Source organism: Equus caballus, chromosome 1 (assembly GCF_041296265.1).
Source record: "Equus caballus isolate H_3958 breed thoroughbred chromosome 1, TB-T2T, whole genome shotgun sequence".
Classification (NCBI taxonomy): domain Eukaryota; kingdom Metazoa; phylum Chordata; class Mammalia; order Perissodactyla; family Equidae; genus Equus; species Equus caballus.
In genome coordinates this window covers 138,112,293-138,128,942 of record NC_091684.1, presented here as the reverse complement: position 1 = coordinate 138,128,942, position 16,650 = coordinate 138,112,293, and the positions used below count along the sequence as shown (strand labels likewise).

Below are 16,650 nucleotides of genomic sequence, written 5' to 3'. Positions count from 1 at the left end.
GGATTCCGTCAGAAAATATCCAGGAAGGGTTTCTAAACCTGGGGTGGGGAGAAAAGAACACACAGCATGAACAAAGGCTTAGTGATGGGGTTTTTTGAGTTGGGTTTTTGGGTTTTTTTTGTTTGTTTTTTTTTTTTTGAGACAATGATTAAAACAGTCTATTTGGAATACAAAGGTTGGTTTGAAGATGACTGGTTGTCTACTACTTTCATACATAAAGTATTCCTAAAAAGTAGGCTGAGAGGTGAATGTGCAAAAGTCTTATAGTAGGCTTCCATGTAAGTTAAAAAAGATGTTGTTGGAGAGCTGAAAAATGCAGTAAAGTTTTTATTTACACCTTGCCTTTTAGAATATAATTATAACATAGTTTTCTTGTTTTGTTCTCTCTATTGATCCACTTAAGTCAAATGTATGTCTGATTAAAGATTTGTTAATTTTAGCATAACTTGTGATTTCCAGGCAGCTCCTTCTTCCAAAAGCTCAAAATATTTGTTCATTAACTGTCTCCCTCTGATGTGATGTGTTCAGAGTGGTTTAAGGATGGCAATATACAAAAGGAGCAGATTGTCTAAAAGAAAAATATTCTAAGTTGAGGGCCTGTAATGAGAATTAGATTTGGAAAATAAGACCAGGCTATGTAGAGGCTAACATTTCTTTCAGTTCAGCGAACATTTATTTAGTGTCTACTGTGGCTGTCTGTGATGTGTATGTATTTTGCTATCTGCTGGGGCAAGTTTGAAAGCACAACCCTATTCTTAAAGAGTTCACATTTGGATTAGCAGGGGAAGTCAGGAAATGTTTTACTTCCTCCTCAAGGAGAGAAATGATGTAGTGAAAATTGTACATTTAATGTGATAGTGGTGTAAGATTTGTATTGAAATTGGGGGCAGAGAGACCAGTTGGTAAAAGAGCTTCCACCTGCCTAGGCAAACTACTTTCTGTTCAGAGAGCGAGCCCCCTAAAGGAAGCATGTGGTGTGTCTCGTCTGAAGGGCATGTTATGGAGATATGTTCTACTGCTAACCCCTGACCCTTCAACCAGAATCATCAACAGAAAATAATGCGTGTGTGTTCGTGGTTTCCGTTCATTTATTCTCTCATCCATTCAGCAAATATTTATTAAGCACTTACTGTATGCCTGGCACTCTTCTACGGACTGGGAATATAGTAGTCAATAAAAGAGGTAAAGTCCTGCCTTCATGGAGTTTACATTCTAGTGTCAGTCAGGCAACACCAAATAAGTACATGTGTGAGAAAGTACCTGGCGCATTGCCTGTCACATAGCAGGTAGGGTTCAATAATTGTTGGTTACTGAGTTTGAACTTGAAGTTTGAATTAAGTACCTACAATTGGCAAGATACTTTTTTGGAGTACCCTTTTGCAGGATAGACAGTTGGGGTAAGATTATTACTCACAGATTTTTTTTTTTTAATGTTACGTAAAAAATTGAATCTCTTGTTCTGTTTTGGGTAATTAAGGTTATATGCTGTATTAAATATAACAAGTTGTCTGTTCCAGACTACTTTTGCCATTGAAGATGAAGCGGTGAAGCAGGTGCTATTCTGTACCATCAAAAGTAGTGTGCTCTTATCCTGCTTGGATGGTTTTTGTGGGCTTCCTGAATTCCTGAAAAGGCTCATTGTTGTCACTGACAATGCTGCACAGAAACCCTTTGTGTCATTATTTAGCAACTGACTGCCTTGGCAAAAGCTCTGTCAATTCTTTTGTTAACTATAACAGCAGTCAAAAATGATGTAAGGGAAGAGAAGGATAAATGAAACAAAGACTAAGTGCATGCATGCACACACATACACACGTCTTTTAGATCAATTTCTGAGTATTACCTGAAGTAGCGTTTGTCACGTAAAACCAGGAGATAGGAGTACTGCATTCGTTTTCTCATTGTTTCGTTCAGATATGACCTGTTACCAGAAACATATGAATGATTTTTTCCTTGTTGGCTTCCCTTTGGCCTTACTGCTTCTCAGATGGGAGGAGTGGTTTCACCTTGAAAGCAAAGCTAAGCCTTTTTGTGCAAATTCTTTGCAAGATTACATTTTCTTATCTACCTACTTTTCCTAGAAGGCTGGCGATAGGATGATGTATTTACTGTTGTTGGAAGCCAAGATTTTATTTAAGTTTCACTTAAAATAAACCTTTGCTTCTATAGAAACTAGAAATGGTTGGAAGTGGGAGTTAGGACCTTACGTTTTGCCTCCAGATAAAATGTTTTACCTTAAATTTGTGATTGGAATTCTGGATGTCATTTCTGCAATATGGTATGGTGTGCATGTGCGCAGTTTTTTAGAACAAGCACTGTAGATGTGGAATTAGTTACGTGGACTTTTCTGGTCCCTTTTTAGATGTGAAGCCCTCCAATATGCTAGTAAACACAAGCGGACAGGTCAAGCTGTGTGATTTTGGAGTTAGCACTCAGGTAGGTCTCTTTTTCCTTCCAGTCTGCTCTCCTCTCTATAACATCCACTTTTTATTTTCAGTCTACTCTCTGGATTGAAAAATCGCCTAGCTGCCAGACAAACAGAACTCTGCATCTTCTCCTCGGCTGGGATTGTGTCATTCATTTTTAATCTCTGAGCGAGTTTCCTTCATCAGAATATGATTGTTCATTGTTTAATGACAGTAAAAACTGCTGATATTGTAATTACTACTTACGAATAGCAAACTTCATTGATATGCAGCTTTGATATGAAAGTGTTTTGGCCAGACAAAAGGGAGGGCAGAGTGGGAGCTGTGCCTGGGGAGCCCAACTGGCCCACAATAAAAATTAATATTGGGAGCAACAATGGTGGAGGGCCATGACAATGTGCGGCACAAATTTTAATTAATTTCCATTTTGGGCCTCCCCGGAGGACCCCAGTGATAGTGACCCATGAGCGTGCTGTGATGTTGATTTGAATTGCAGCCACCTTTACTCCCAGCCAAACACGAAGACCAAAGCGAAGGTCATCGTTGTATTATGAGTTGTCAGAGTCTGTTATCCCTCCAGCATATTTAGTGTGCGTTTCATTCTAGTAATGCACAGGGCTTCATTCACATCTTGAGCCATTTGACTAAAAAATGAGTGTGTTCAAATTCTACTTCAAATTGACTTTTTATATCAGGCGGGTTTGGGGTACTAAAGCTATAAGCATCCTGCTTAAGTGAATTGTTTAAGGTTATCTGCTATAAACTGTAATGCTGTGCTTGTTTAAATTGGAAATCACATTCAAAAGAAAAGAGAGATTTAATCATTTTTAATGCCTTTGTAGATAAATTTGTTCCCTTTTACATAATTTTTAGTTGATTTATAGAAATGATGATTGTAGGTTAAATGGGGAATAATTGCCCATTTTATTTCCACATTATCTTTATATTGTTCTAACAGACTGTTTTGTCTCATAGCTGGTGAATTCTATAGCCAAGACGTATGTTGGAACAAATGCTTATATGGCGGTAAGTAAACTTATGCAAAAATAACATTTAAAACCAACATCTTTATCTTTATGTACTTGGTAATGTATAATTCTTGAATTAATTCCACAGCTTTAGCCTAACAGTTCATAAATTACAGAGTCAATCCAGTCATGATTCTATTTTTAAATCTTTCTGAAAGACATTAGGGTTTATACAGGAGCTACCAACTTATCTGATTTTGTTGACTTAACTGGTTGGTTCAAGTGGAAAATCGCTGAGTTTTGAAGTTTAATCCTACAGAAAAATTGCACCTGATAGCGTATTGGCTACTTTGCCACATTGCTTATTTAATTAACCCTCAAATATACCAAAATGTGAGTAAATAAAATTGGTTGTTTTTTCCAAGATTACAAACATGCTTTGTCACCAGATCAAAATTAAATTATCCATGTGACCAGCTCTTACTTATGGATCTCTGAAGAAAAGTGTTTAGCAGGCAGTTCTCTTTAGAACTTGGACATCTATGTTCTGTTTATTTGTTAGAGTCATACCTCTTGTAAGATAACTTGCTTAGTTCCACGCAAATAAATTTACCAAGAATAAAAAGTGGAAGTGCAGAACTATTTCGAAGACCAACGTGTACTTGGTTTTGACCTTTTTTCTCCTTACCTTTTAAGTAAGGGAAGTTATTTGTGTCTATAAAAATGCTTTTGTGTATTGGTTTCCACAATCACTTCAGAATGGAGGGTGGGGAGAGATGAACAAAAAGCTTATCTAGTATCAGTTTTGGAGCAAAGTTTTGTTTTAACATCTTCAGGTTAGTTATTTTAATGAGGGTTCTAGATTTATTCAGGTAGTCTGTTTGACTTCTAATAGTCTGTATGTGAAGTTAAAGTGTTGGTATGGATGGAACCCTGGATGTTATTCTCAGTATTCTTTGTTCATATATTATCTTGATAAAAAGATGTTGATATGGATAGAACCCTGGATCTTACTCTCAGAATAGTACAAAGCAATTTTTTTACTGAGATACTAGAATAGTTTATTTTTGTCTTGCATTGCTTTTACAGAAAATTCATTCCTTCTCATTTTTTTAGGTAATGTGAAAAAGAAATTAACGTCTGAAGTCATCATATCTGTTTTTATAAAACTTAATCACCCTCTTGGCTCTACCTGGTTAGCTGAGATTAGTGAGCCACCTTTATAATTAACAAAACCCTGCTAAATGCCGTGATTTCAGTCTTTGAAAGAATATGGAATACTGATTTTAAAAAAAAGAACTATAAATGAAACAACTTCTCAACTACCCCTCATGGTCTTAGTAGCTTTAAATTGCTCTAATAATTAAATTGCCTTATGTTTGAATGTACAAATTCAGATTACAGTTGTCTTTCCCAGGTGTACGTTAAAGAAATTACTTTATTTCCATTTTGTTTATGGATGCATGTGATGCGTCTGTCTGTTAATTGAAAATGTGTGGATTAAAATTATGAAACGTTAGCTCAGATTGGCAAAGTTAAAATTGCTTTGTTTCTTGGGTGAGTGAATTCTAGTCATCAGCTTTATAGTTCAAGCTGTAAAAAGCATAAGATACCTAGGAAGTGAGAAGTGATAGCCTCATAGTGAGCTTCACTCAATTCAGCAGGCCGTCGTTGGCCATGTACTTGCCTAACTGGTGAGAGATCAGAGGTTGAGAGTCAGGGAAGATGGAAATAATATTTATTATTCTGTTACTGGTATTAATCCCTGCCTTAGACATGGTGATAATTTTATTGTATTACTACCATTGGGGGGGGACTGGGTGAATGGTGCACAAAATCTCCCTGTATATATATTTTTTCAACTTCTTGTGAATCAATAAGTATTCCAAAATAAAAATTAAATAGGAGAAAAGAAAGTTTGATTGGAACACAGCTTCACCCATTTATTTCCTCATTGTTTATGGCTGCTTTAGCGCTGTGATTGCAGACTGGAGTAGTTGTGACAGTTGCGGCAGAGACCATATGGCCCACAAAGTGAAAAATATTTACTATCTGGCCCTTTACAGAAAAAGTTTGCCAACCTCTGGTGTCTGCCAGTAAAAGCTGTATCTGACACTTGAGTTCCTTCCATTAATCAACCAGTATTTACTGAGCACCTTCCATCTTCTTAGCCAGATACAGTGGAACCACTCTATAATCCACATGAGACATGGGCAAGATAGGAAACATAGCATTATATACGGCCACATTATGTGTAACATCATAAAAACCGAAGTTGTACCAAGCATACATTTAGAGAATAAGAAGGCATACAGTGTACGAATTTGATGATTCAAGCAGTATGTAAAAAGAGCACTTATAAAAGAGAGAGATCACTGTGGAAGGATGAGCAAAGACTCAGAAGTAGATGATAATGTGACATGGGTGGGGGCGAGGAAGTTGGGCAGAGGACAAATAATAAATTGTGGGAGGGGCCGGCCCGGTGGCCGACTGGTTAAGTTTGCGTGCTCTGCCTTTCGGCAGCCCAGGGTTTCACCACTTTGGATCCTGGGCGTGGACATGACACTGCTCATCGGGCCATGCTGAGGTAGCATCCCACACAGCACAACCACAAGGTACTACAGCTAGAATATACAACTATGTATGGGGGCTTTGGGGAGAAAAAGGAAAAAAGAGGAAGATTGGCAACAGATGTTCGCTGATGTGCCAATCTTTAACAAAGTAAAAATAAAAATAAATTTTGGGAATATACAGTTGGAGGTCACCTGATGTAATGCCCTCATTTTACCCCCATTTCTCTCACTTTATATTCGTACATACTTCTGTACAGTGATACTAATAGTAATAGCTAATACTTAATTAGCACCATGTGCCAGTCACTCTTTTAAACTCTTACATTTACTAACTCTTTAAATCCTCACAACAATCTTATAAGGTAGGTAATTTTATTCTCATTTTACAGATGAAGAAACCAAGGGATAGAGAAGTTAAGTGACTTACCCAGTTCATATAGCTAAAAATTGGCAGAAGTGGGATTCAAACCTAAGTAATCAGTCTCCAGAAACTAAACTTGTAACTGCTCTGCCTCTCCCTATATCCAAATCATTTATGTGTCTCTCTCAATCTAGATTATGAAGTTTACAGGGACAGGGTTTATTCTGCTCATTCTCTGTATGCAGTCCATCACAGTGCTAAATGAAGGAATTCATGAAAGCTGCATTTCAAAACTGACTTGTTCATTAATTATGAGCAGAGCACTTAACTTTTCATATTAAGTATCTTACTTGCATTATAAGGTGTAGAAGACGCCCCAGATTACTCAAATACAGTCAGCTAGGCTACTCAGATATTGAAAAGAAAATGAATCAAAGAAATAGTCTTGCATGTGTGAACAGTCTCACCTCATTCTCCTGTAATCTGAAGTGTGAGGTGCAAGAAAATGATAATTAGGAAAACGCAGTGAGGTTTTTCTAAGATCCTAGCTCATTTAAAAAAACAAAACAACGTATGAGCACATTAAGCAGTGGAGCTTGTGGGAGACTTGGAAAGTCATCTGGTCCAACCTCCTCATTGGCTGTTGAGACTGAGACCCAGAAAGTGAAGTGGCATATTCAAGGATACATTACATTTTAGGGGAAGATAATTAGGCTCAACAGACACTTTAATCCAAAGCAAGAAAGATTTTCAACCACATTTTAAAAGGATTTCATCCAGAAGGATTATAAAAGGGGTCCAGAAGGCTTTTGGGGGCTTACATTAAGTTAAACCATTTCTCAGAAATTCTAGTTACTAAAAATTTTACTCTGTTTTAAAGATAGAAGTCCCTAAAACCTTAACCCACTGTTTAATCACTGTGGTTTGTTTATTATAATTTTTTAAATCAAATGTAAAGGTTTGACAATATTGTTATGAATAAATAAAGTTTTGAAATTTGCAAGAAAGATCTTGCCCAAATATTTGTCCTTTGGGATCAGAAAGACAATCTAAATAACTATTCTTATCTCCTGAACATTTTTTCCTACCTGGGCTATTCCTATCCTTAGAAATTATCTTTACCCAGAATAAAACTTGACAGACTATAGGGTCCATCTCAGTTGACCATGCTCGTGCAGTGATGGTGATGATGGTAGCGTTGACCGGAAGGAGGCTGGTATTTACTGAGCATTCCCATGTGGCATGTACTGAATCAAGTACATTACATAGATTGGTTTAATCTTCACACAACCCCATGACATATATGTATTACTATTATTGTCTTCATTTTACAGATGAGGAAACCAAAGGTGAAGCAGCTTTAGCCCAGGGTTTCAGAGTTGGTCAAGTAGTGAGAGTCAAGATTTAATTAGGACTCCAGCTTCTAGTTTCTGGTAATAGCAAGTTAGGTTATTTGGACCAACTATTCTGCTGAAAAATGCTAGTTAAAATACTTTTAAAACCATCTCAAATGCACTGAAGAGCTAAAAAGATAATGAGGAACTCCAAGGACAATTTTCAGATGGAATCCTGCAACAGATGGGCAAGCAGAATGTTAGAACACCAAAGCTCCTTATTCCTGAGGGCATTTGCCCGTACCACAGCTGTGAATGACATGGGGGCCCCTAAGCCAGAGGGTCCAGGAGATCTTCCCCATATCGTGCTGGAAGCCTGAAGGGCTCACCTTTAGAGTAAAAGCAAACCAGAACTAAAGCTGTTCCTTCTCCCCCAGTTCCAGGGAACAGAATAGAAGGCTTCTCAGAGCCAAGCAGAGAAGCAGGAGAAAAAGAAAGAAGGGGAAGTTGTGGCCATAGACTAACTCTGGCACAGATTTGCACCCTGGGTATTTGTATATATGACCTAAATTGTAAAGGGAACTTCATGCTGAAAACTTGATATGAGGTGGGCACATTCACCTCAGGCCTCAGAGAACCTCTCCAAATTTTTTTTTCACGAGGAAAATCTAGCAAGCAGTCAAAGAAGACCAGGCACACAAGGACACAAAGCAACATGAAGAAGAACCAGCAGAAACAACAGATGCACACAGACTTCAGATCATAAATTTTAGAAGTGACATAGTAGATTTGAGAAAGTCTCAAACAAAACTACTAGATTAAAATCAAAACCTTGCTACTTTGTAGCATATTGGACATAGCAGAAGAGAGATTTAGTGAACTGGAAGATAGACTGAGTTAGAGCAGTCTGACCAGTATACTCTACTACTCACACAGGGATCTTGCCAACTTAAAAAAAACCATTGTTTGTGATAACGTATTTTGATTACATACTAACCTGAAGTATTTGTTCATACTTTGTTCATTTTCTGAGTAGCCTAATCCTGAGCAGAAATTCCTTTATCAGAAGAGATGAGATGTACCTTGGTATCCTCCTGCTTTTGACAAGTAAACTCTGGGATATTGGGTTGTAAATAGAGACAGTTCTGGGAGGAGTTGACTAAATATGGTGTCCTGGGTAAATGCTAAGTCACAGAGGGTAGCTGGAAGGAGTGGAACGTGCATGCCAGCTCGGAGCCACTGCCCTTTGAAATCTTCTATAAATCCTGCTTTTTATATGATCATGACTCTTTACTGTTCTTGTTAAGAACAGACCAGAGTTTTTTCCCCTACACTTTAAACCCCATTACAGAGGCGTTCCAGAGAAGATTCATGTTTTTCCTATTATTTAGCTTTCCATGCTAAATAATAACAGCTGTCATGTCAGCAAGTAACCCAGCTTTAGCTTTTTGACTGCAAAATGTCCATCACAGATCTTCTGTCAGTAGTCTAGTACCTGTTGGTTGGTTTTGTTTTGTTTTGTTTCAGAGGGGACAAGACAGGGCTACCTTGGCCTCAAGTGTGAGAAGAGAGTTGAATTCTGCAGCCTTAGGCCATCGAGTCCTGGCTCCATAAATTCAGAATGTATTAGGGCTTATCCTGTGCCTGTGTCAGTTTCAGGGGCCTGGGATCATTTCCCATCCCTATCTGCCATACAAATTCTTTAGGATAGACTCTGCTTTTTCTGAGCATTTGTGCTTAGGCACTGCCATCACAGCAGTAATCTCATTTTGATAGCTTATTGCAAGAATAATTTTTCCAATGAGAGGTTAGCAGAATCTCATCCTTAAGGAGTTCTCTTATTTGCCACCTGATATCTGTGACCATTATCACTTTTTTATTTTTTCTTTTTAAATTAAATTTAATTTTTCTATGCCTTATTTTCAGCTTACAGTTTGCATTTGTTTTGGTAGATCAGTGGGTAAATGTTATCAATGTATTTAATCTTAATGTTGGTCCTGCCAAAATATTTTATATGTGGGTTCCACTTTTGTTTGTTTATTTGTTTCTTCTGTACTCTGGATGAAGTGCTATACTGATAACTGTCAGCTAGTGGAATGAAGAAAGAGAGGAACGAAAGAAAAGACAGGGAGGAAGGCAACAGGAAGGAAGAGGCTCTTCTGACTTCTAGTTCTGGGAGGTATTTGACACACTGGAAAGAACTGTGACTGTGCAGTCGGACATACCTGGGTTTGAATCCTGGCTGTGTTCCTAACCAGTACTCTTAAAGCTAGTCCATAGCTCTAGACTTCAACAAGTCACTTAATCTTACTAAGCTTCAGTTTTTATATCTGTAAAATGAAGACAATAATATCCAACTTTGCAAGATTGTTATGAAGTGTAAAGGATGCAAAGTATCTAGCCCAGTGTCTAGCACATACCAGATAGTCATTAAATGATAGCTATTACTATCCTTAAGTAGTGGGTGCAAACTAAACCTGTCTGTGCCTCATTTTCCTCTTATGTTAAATGGGGATGATAATAGTACCAATCTAACATGGGTGTTTATGAATCTGAAATGAGACGTGCATGAAGAGCACTTAAAACAATGCCTGGCACATGGGAATTCTTCAGTAAATGCACAAAATGATGATTTTGTTGTTGATGATGATGATGGCAGCAGCATCACTCCAGCAACTGACTGACCAGTGGCATATGAATATATCCTAGTACCTATTGAACCAGCTAGGATTGGATAATGGGTTCATTCATGTATGAACAAGGAACTTGAAAATGATGGCAAAGTGGATTAGAACATAAAAGAAAAAGTATTAAGGAATTGGAATGACCATGTCTATTAGCAGCTGCAAGAAATGGTCACGTGACACTTGGCCCTTGGGAAGAATTATTCTTGGTAGGAAAGGGGTTTTACAAATTAAAGAAATAAATAAAAAAAGGGAAATAAGACAATCCATCCTACTCCCTCAGGGCAGGGCTTTGTGTAATTTTATGGAAAGTGGTCCCAGGAGAAGGCAGCAACTACACTGAAGTAACCAGTAGTTGGGAGTGGGAAGTAGGTTACAAAGTTCTGGGTCCCAGCTAAGCCAACTTTCTGAGATGTAGGACTGTGCCCTCTCACCTGAGAACATCTGGCCCACATCTTGTACACCCCTGGTGTATCCCTTGCTGGTGACTGGTGGATGCCCACTTCCTCCATCTGCAGTGGACTAGGCTGACTCTGACCCCAGTTACTCTTAAGGGCTCTCATGGCAGCTCCTAAAGGGTGATGGCTTTGGTGGCTGCCAGGAACTCCAGGGATGGTACAAAGAGTAAACTGCTGTCCTGGAGGCCAAGAGATGTGGGTTATCATCCCAGCCTTGTCGTGACTGTCTCTATAACCTTGAGCAACTATTCCATTTCCATGAGAAGTGACTCTTATTCCTTTGTTCATGTTCACTCAAAAGACTTCTGTGAAGTACCCAACTGAATGCCAAATCCTGGAAGAATAGAGAGAACAGGCAGCACTCACTTCAGTATGAAATTATTCCTGTTGAAGTAGAGAGTGTGCGTATAGTGGCTTTCTAAACCGGGTATTTGCTACACATCTTGAATGGAGGACCAATAGTCCCAAATGGACCTTTCAGACTGTTCCTTGGTTCATATCAAAAGAAACGATGATAATTGGAATAAAATACTGAACAGTAAGTGAATCTGGGCAAAGGAAATATGAGTGTTCTTCATACTAGTCTTAATCTTTCAACTTTTCTGTAAATTCGAAATTATTTCCAAATAAAAGATTAAAAATTTTAAAATGAAAGAATCCCTAATGATCCAGACCAATCAATCAAAATGCAAATAAGTGATAATATTATATAATAGCGCGTGATTTGTCACTCCACAACTAAGACCACTGGATTTGGAGGGAGAAGACCTGGGATCAAGTCTCAGCTCATTTACCAGTTTAGGATTTTGCCTAAATTATTTTACCAATCTGAGCTTCCATTTCTTTCATCTATAAAATAAAGATGATAAAGTTTCCCTCACAGGGACTTTGTGAGGATTCAGTGAGATTATATATAAAATATCTATATTAACTATATAATTTCTATGTATTATCTACATAATGTACACACATATATGTATACACGTCCATATAAAATTGTTTTGCTCCTCATAAAGTACTATGCAACTATTGATGGCTCCCCGCCTTAGCTGAGCTCATCTGAGTGTATCTGTTTCCTGGAGCAGCTTACATCAACTCTCAAGCTCCCTTCTGTTTTCTTACAGCCTGAAAGAATTTCAGGGGAGCAGTATGGAATCCATTCTGACGTCTGGAGCTTAGGAATCTCTTTCATGGAGGTATGTTGTTGTTTGCAAATAGATGCTTCTGTGTATTTCTGTACTAATATGTTCTATCAGGAAGAATGAAGATTTTGAAAAAAAATTAAACCTTCAGTTTGTTAAATGTATGTGTACACAGAATTTAATTCTAAAGTCCTTATTTTTATATCCTTGCGTGGCTTGTGAACTGACTGTTCTAAAGTGCTACTTCTCACAGATCACCTGTATAAAACTTACCTGGAGTGCTTCTTAAAAATGCAGCTTCCCAGACTCCATCCAAGACCAGTTAAATCCAGATCTCTAAGACTCTGCATTATTAACATGTTCCCTGAGTGATCCTTATGCACACTAAATCTGGGAAACCTGTGTTGTGAAAGAGATTCAAGAAGAATTATGTGTGATGGTAGCCTTGTTGGAATGCATATATAACTTCCAAAGGTGATTACTTTAAAGAGTACAGCCCTACTCATTTGGATGTATAAATTCTATGTGTTGATTTAGAAAGAAAAAAGCCACCTTGTTCCAATATGGTCATATCGCGTGTTGGGGGATGGGCTGTGATATGATCTGGGAGACAATAAGGGGTGTGTATTTAACACAATTTTAATGTCTTTACTCTTTATAGCTGTGCTTAGAATGGATTTTATCTTACTGTGCTACTTGTAGCCCCACTAGAACTCTGTGGTAAGGTTTCTATACAATGACTGTTGATCTGTAAGGAAATGCACATGATTTATATTAGAAGGATATCTGGCTCAATGTGAGTTACAGTAATATAGAGTCTGGATATTCACTAGTGTGCTTCGAGAATTGTTTCTCACATACACTAGTTCAGATAAAGGAGGACTTTTTAAAAAGTAGAAAAGACTCCTTAAATAAGGTCATGGTTAGAGTTGAGATCATGATTTTACCACTTTTCTTTGGTCAAATACTTTTTCTGTGGTTTTTGTAATGCATGAATGCAGTTGAGTTTGTAAGGAAATGTCTTCAGACTCAATTCACCTGTGCTATAGAAGGAAAGCAAAAATAAAGTATTGAATGTATAAACCGTATTCTTCTAATTCTCATAAAAGGGAATCTAAGAGGAAATACAATATGTGTGCATCAGGTGAAAAGTTAGCAATAATGGTAGACAAATGCTTAGAACTGAGTCTCCCAATGGAATCCTGAAGGGCTTGTTCAGTTAGCCTATTTCAGAGGAAACTAGTGCTGTTGACGTGTGGGGCTCAGGTCTTGTTTTATAATTTTCCTTTGCATATTTTAAGTCATTTGTCATTGAATGTATTTAATAGACAACCAGATCCAGTGTAGAGTATTTTGGAAGTTACATGGTGTAGAGATAAGAATCCTAGATTGGGAATGAATCCTAGATTGTACTTCGAGCTTTGCTACTGGTTTTCTAGGTGGCCCTGTGCAAGCCACTGTCCCTCACTTTGGGCCTCAGTTTCTTCATCTGTAAAATAATGGTCTCTACGCCCCTTTCCAGACTAACATTCTATGATTCTAAACAGTCTGCTATTGTCTTTCTTTAACTTTCTGCAGCAACTCTGGAGTTGTGTGACTTAGTGATATACCCTCGCATGACATAATATGAGAGGCATAGCAATATTGTGAGAGACCACCACTAATAGATTTAAGATTTAGAACATATGTGAATATTCACCATTCATTCCTTCCACATTTATTTTTTCATTCATATATTGAGCTCCTGCTATGCCTGCTAGATAGGCAATGGGGATATAGTAATGAAAAGACACTCTAGACTTGACTCTCATGGAGTTGAGTTTGGTGAGGGCTTGGGGCGTGAGGAAAAGGACGGAAAACAGAAGGATAACTAAATATATAATTTTTCAGGTGGTGGTAAGTCCTATGGAGAAAAATAAAGTGGAGTAGTCCTTTCTGATAAAGTAACCTTTGAGCAGAGACTTGAATGATGTGAAAGGAGGGAGCCATCGGGCAACAGCAGATACAAAGGTGCGAAGCTGCAGTGTGTTTGGCATATTTAAGAAAGGCTGAGAGACCAGGGTGACTGGAGTAGAGTTAGCAAGGGAAAAAGTACATTCAGAGAGGTAGCCAGGGACCAGACCATATACCGCCTTGTAGGCCATAGTAAGGACTTGAGATTTTACTCTGAGAGTAAATGATCTGAATTACATTTTCAAAGGATCACTGGGTGCTCTGTGGCTCACAGACTATAGAGAGGCAAGCATAGAAACAGGGAGATCAGTTAAGATAGGTAGGTAGGTAGATAGATGCCTAGTAAATAGAACGTATTTACATGGCATATTGAAAATATGTCTGTCGAGTATTTTGCTGGGTGCTAGGGAGACAAAGATTAATAAAAAGAGATTCATTGTAATAGAGGGAGGGAGATTGCCATTGATGTATTTGAGGTTTTGTTGATCGTCTTCGTTTATCTGGAGGTACACTATTGAATGGTCTCTGGAAGACTGAAGAAGACAGACTCATTGAATTTGTAAGATTGAGGAGGATTAAGGCATAGGGAACTGTGTGAAAAGTGTCAGCGCTAAGTGTGGGACACCTGAATGCCAGAAGGAATGGGTTGGCTCATGTGGTGAAGAGGATGGTAGAAGAGCTCAGGAGTGAGGGCCAGGAAAGGTTAGGCATTTTGATTCTTCTTGTGTTTTAAAATGGATGGTGAGAAGCCAGATGTTAATTCAGAAGGAGGAGAAGATATCGTTACAGGATGTAAAGTGCAGTCTGATTATGATCATCAAAAAGGGTGGTTGAGCACCTCTTTGTGCATCTGGCTTAACTAAGTGTTTTCAGAGGAACTATGTGATTGCAGCCTCTCTCTTCTAGGAGCTTATGATCCACCAGACAAGCACGTGACAACATATGACCAAACACGAGTGGTAGACCAGTAAGTGGTTAGAGAATAGAGTAAGGCCCCCGGCATATTTTATACCAAATTTATTTGGGGTACAAGGTGATGAGAAATATGTGATAGGGAAAGGGAAGTTGGAAGTTCTGAGTCCATACATGAGAAATTGTTGGTGATTCAATAATGAAGAGAACCCCAAAGGTTCTTTTTTCCTTAGGGGTAGATGTGATGAGAACATTACCTGAAGAGATGGGAAAGTTAGTCCAAAAGAAGCACTTGAAGGCCAAGATTCTTCTTTGTTTCCACCACAGTATGCTTAGAATAGATGTGGTAAATCCTGTTTAAAACTACTACAGATAGAGGGGCTGGCCCCGTGGCCGAGTGGTTAAGTTCACGCGCTCCGCTGCAGGCGGCCCAGTGTTTCGTTAGTTCAAATCCTGGGCGCGGACATGGCACTGCTCATCAAACCACGCTGAGGCAGCGTCCCACATGCCACAACTAGAAGGACCCACAGCGAAGAATACACAACTATGTACCGGGGGGCTTTGGGGAGAAAAAGGAAAAAATAAAATCTTTAAAAAAAAAAAACTACTACAGATAGAGAAAAGTGTGAATCTCAATAGAATTTTAAAATTTGAGTAACTAATTGTGTTCTGAAACATTCTCAACATCTTCAAAGAAGGATTGCTCCTCTTCTGTTTATCCTCACTTTTTTTTTTTTTTTTGAGGAAGATTATCCTTGAGCTAACATCTGCTGCCAATCCTCCTCTTTTTGCTGAGGACTGGCCCTGAGCTAACATCCGTGCCCATCTTCCTCTATTTATATGTGGGACGCCTGCCACAGCATGGCTTGACAAGCAGTGCTAGATCCACACCCAGGATCCGAACCAGCTATCCCCGGGCCGCCAAAGCAGAACATGCGAACTTAACCGCTGTGCTCCTGGATCGGCCCCTGTTTATCCTCACTTTTAACAACAAGATTCCCTTTCTAGGTGTGCACTTTGAAGAGTAGAAACTTTCATTTATTCAATAATTATTATTTAAGCACTAACCACGTGCTAGGCCTTGGAGAATGGAGCACACAAAGCTGAGAAAAGCCTACCTCTGATAGAGAAGACAGATACCTACAGCCCAGAACAGTGTGACAAAGTCCTCAGTAAAGATGTTTGTGAAGGATTCTGAACCACAGAGGGGAGGGAAGGGCAGGAGTTTCTCAAAGGAATTGACAGTTGAGGTAGAGTAGTCTTAAAGGGAGTTTGCCAATGGGAGAAAGAAGGAAAAGATGGAGGAGTCCCTCCCCCCATCCCCTAGCACACTCTAAGATGCATCCCTGTAAACTCTTCAGGAGAGATCAAATGTCAAAGTATGCAAGGTCTCACCTAGTGCCACTTCACTCCGTTTGTGTGGATACCTTCCTCAAATGTTTTGAGGCAATCAGTTTATTCTCTTAGGATACCTGTGGTAATGAAACGAATGGGATAAAAATATAGGAAACTGGGGCCAGCCCCGTGGCGGAGTGGTTAAGTTTGTGCGCTCCGCTTCAGCAGCCCCGGGTTTCGCCGGTTCTGATCCTGGACACGGACATGGCACCACTCATCAGGCCTTGCTGAGGCGGTGTCCCACATGCCACAACTGGAAGGACCCAGAACTAAAAAAAAATACAGAACTCTGTACCGGGGGGCTTTGGGGAGAAAAAGGAAAAATAAAATCTTTAAAAAAAAAAAAAAAAAAATATATATATATATATATATATATATATATATAGGAAACCGAGCAAAGGAATTTTCCTGAAATGACACAAGAATCAAATGAGACAAAATGGG

General features: G+C 38.7%; 1 protein-coding gene across 15 annotated transcripts in view; it reads left to right on the top strand.

The window, feature by feature from the left end:
• The window catches only part of MAP2K5 (mitogen-activated protein kinase kinase 5), a 245,052-nt gene that overhangs the window by 131,123 nt on the left and 97,279 nt on the right, over window positions 1-16,650 (top strand). For all 15 annotated transcript variants that reach the window (XM_001496608.6, XM_070270028.1, XM_014733756.3 and 12 more), the window contains 3 exons: window positions 2,363-2,436; window positions 3,402-3,452; window positions 11,929-12,000. In XM_001496608.6, the coding sequence (XP_001496658.1) occupies window positions 2,363-2,436; window positions 3,402-3,452; window positions 11,929-12,000 (197 nt within the window). The remainder of the gene's footprint in view (window positions 1-2,362; window positions 2,437-3,401; window positions 3,453-11,928; window positions 12,001-16,650) is intronic.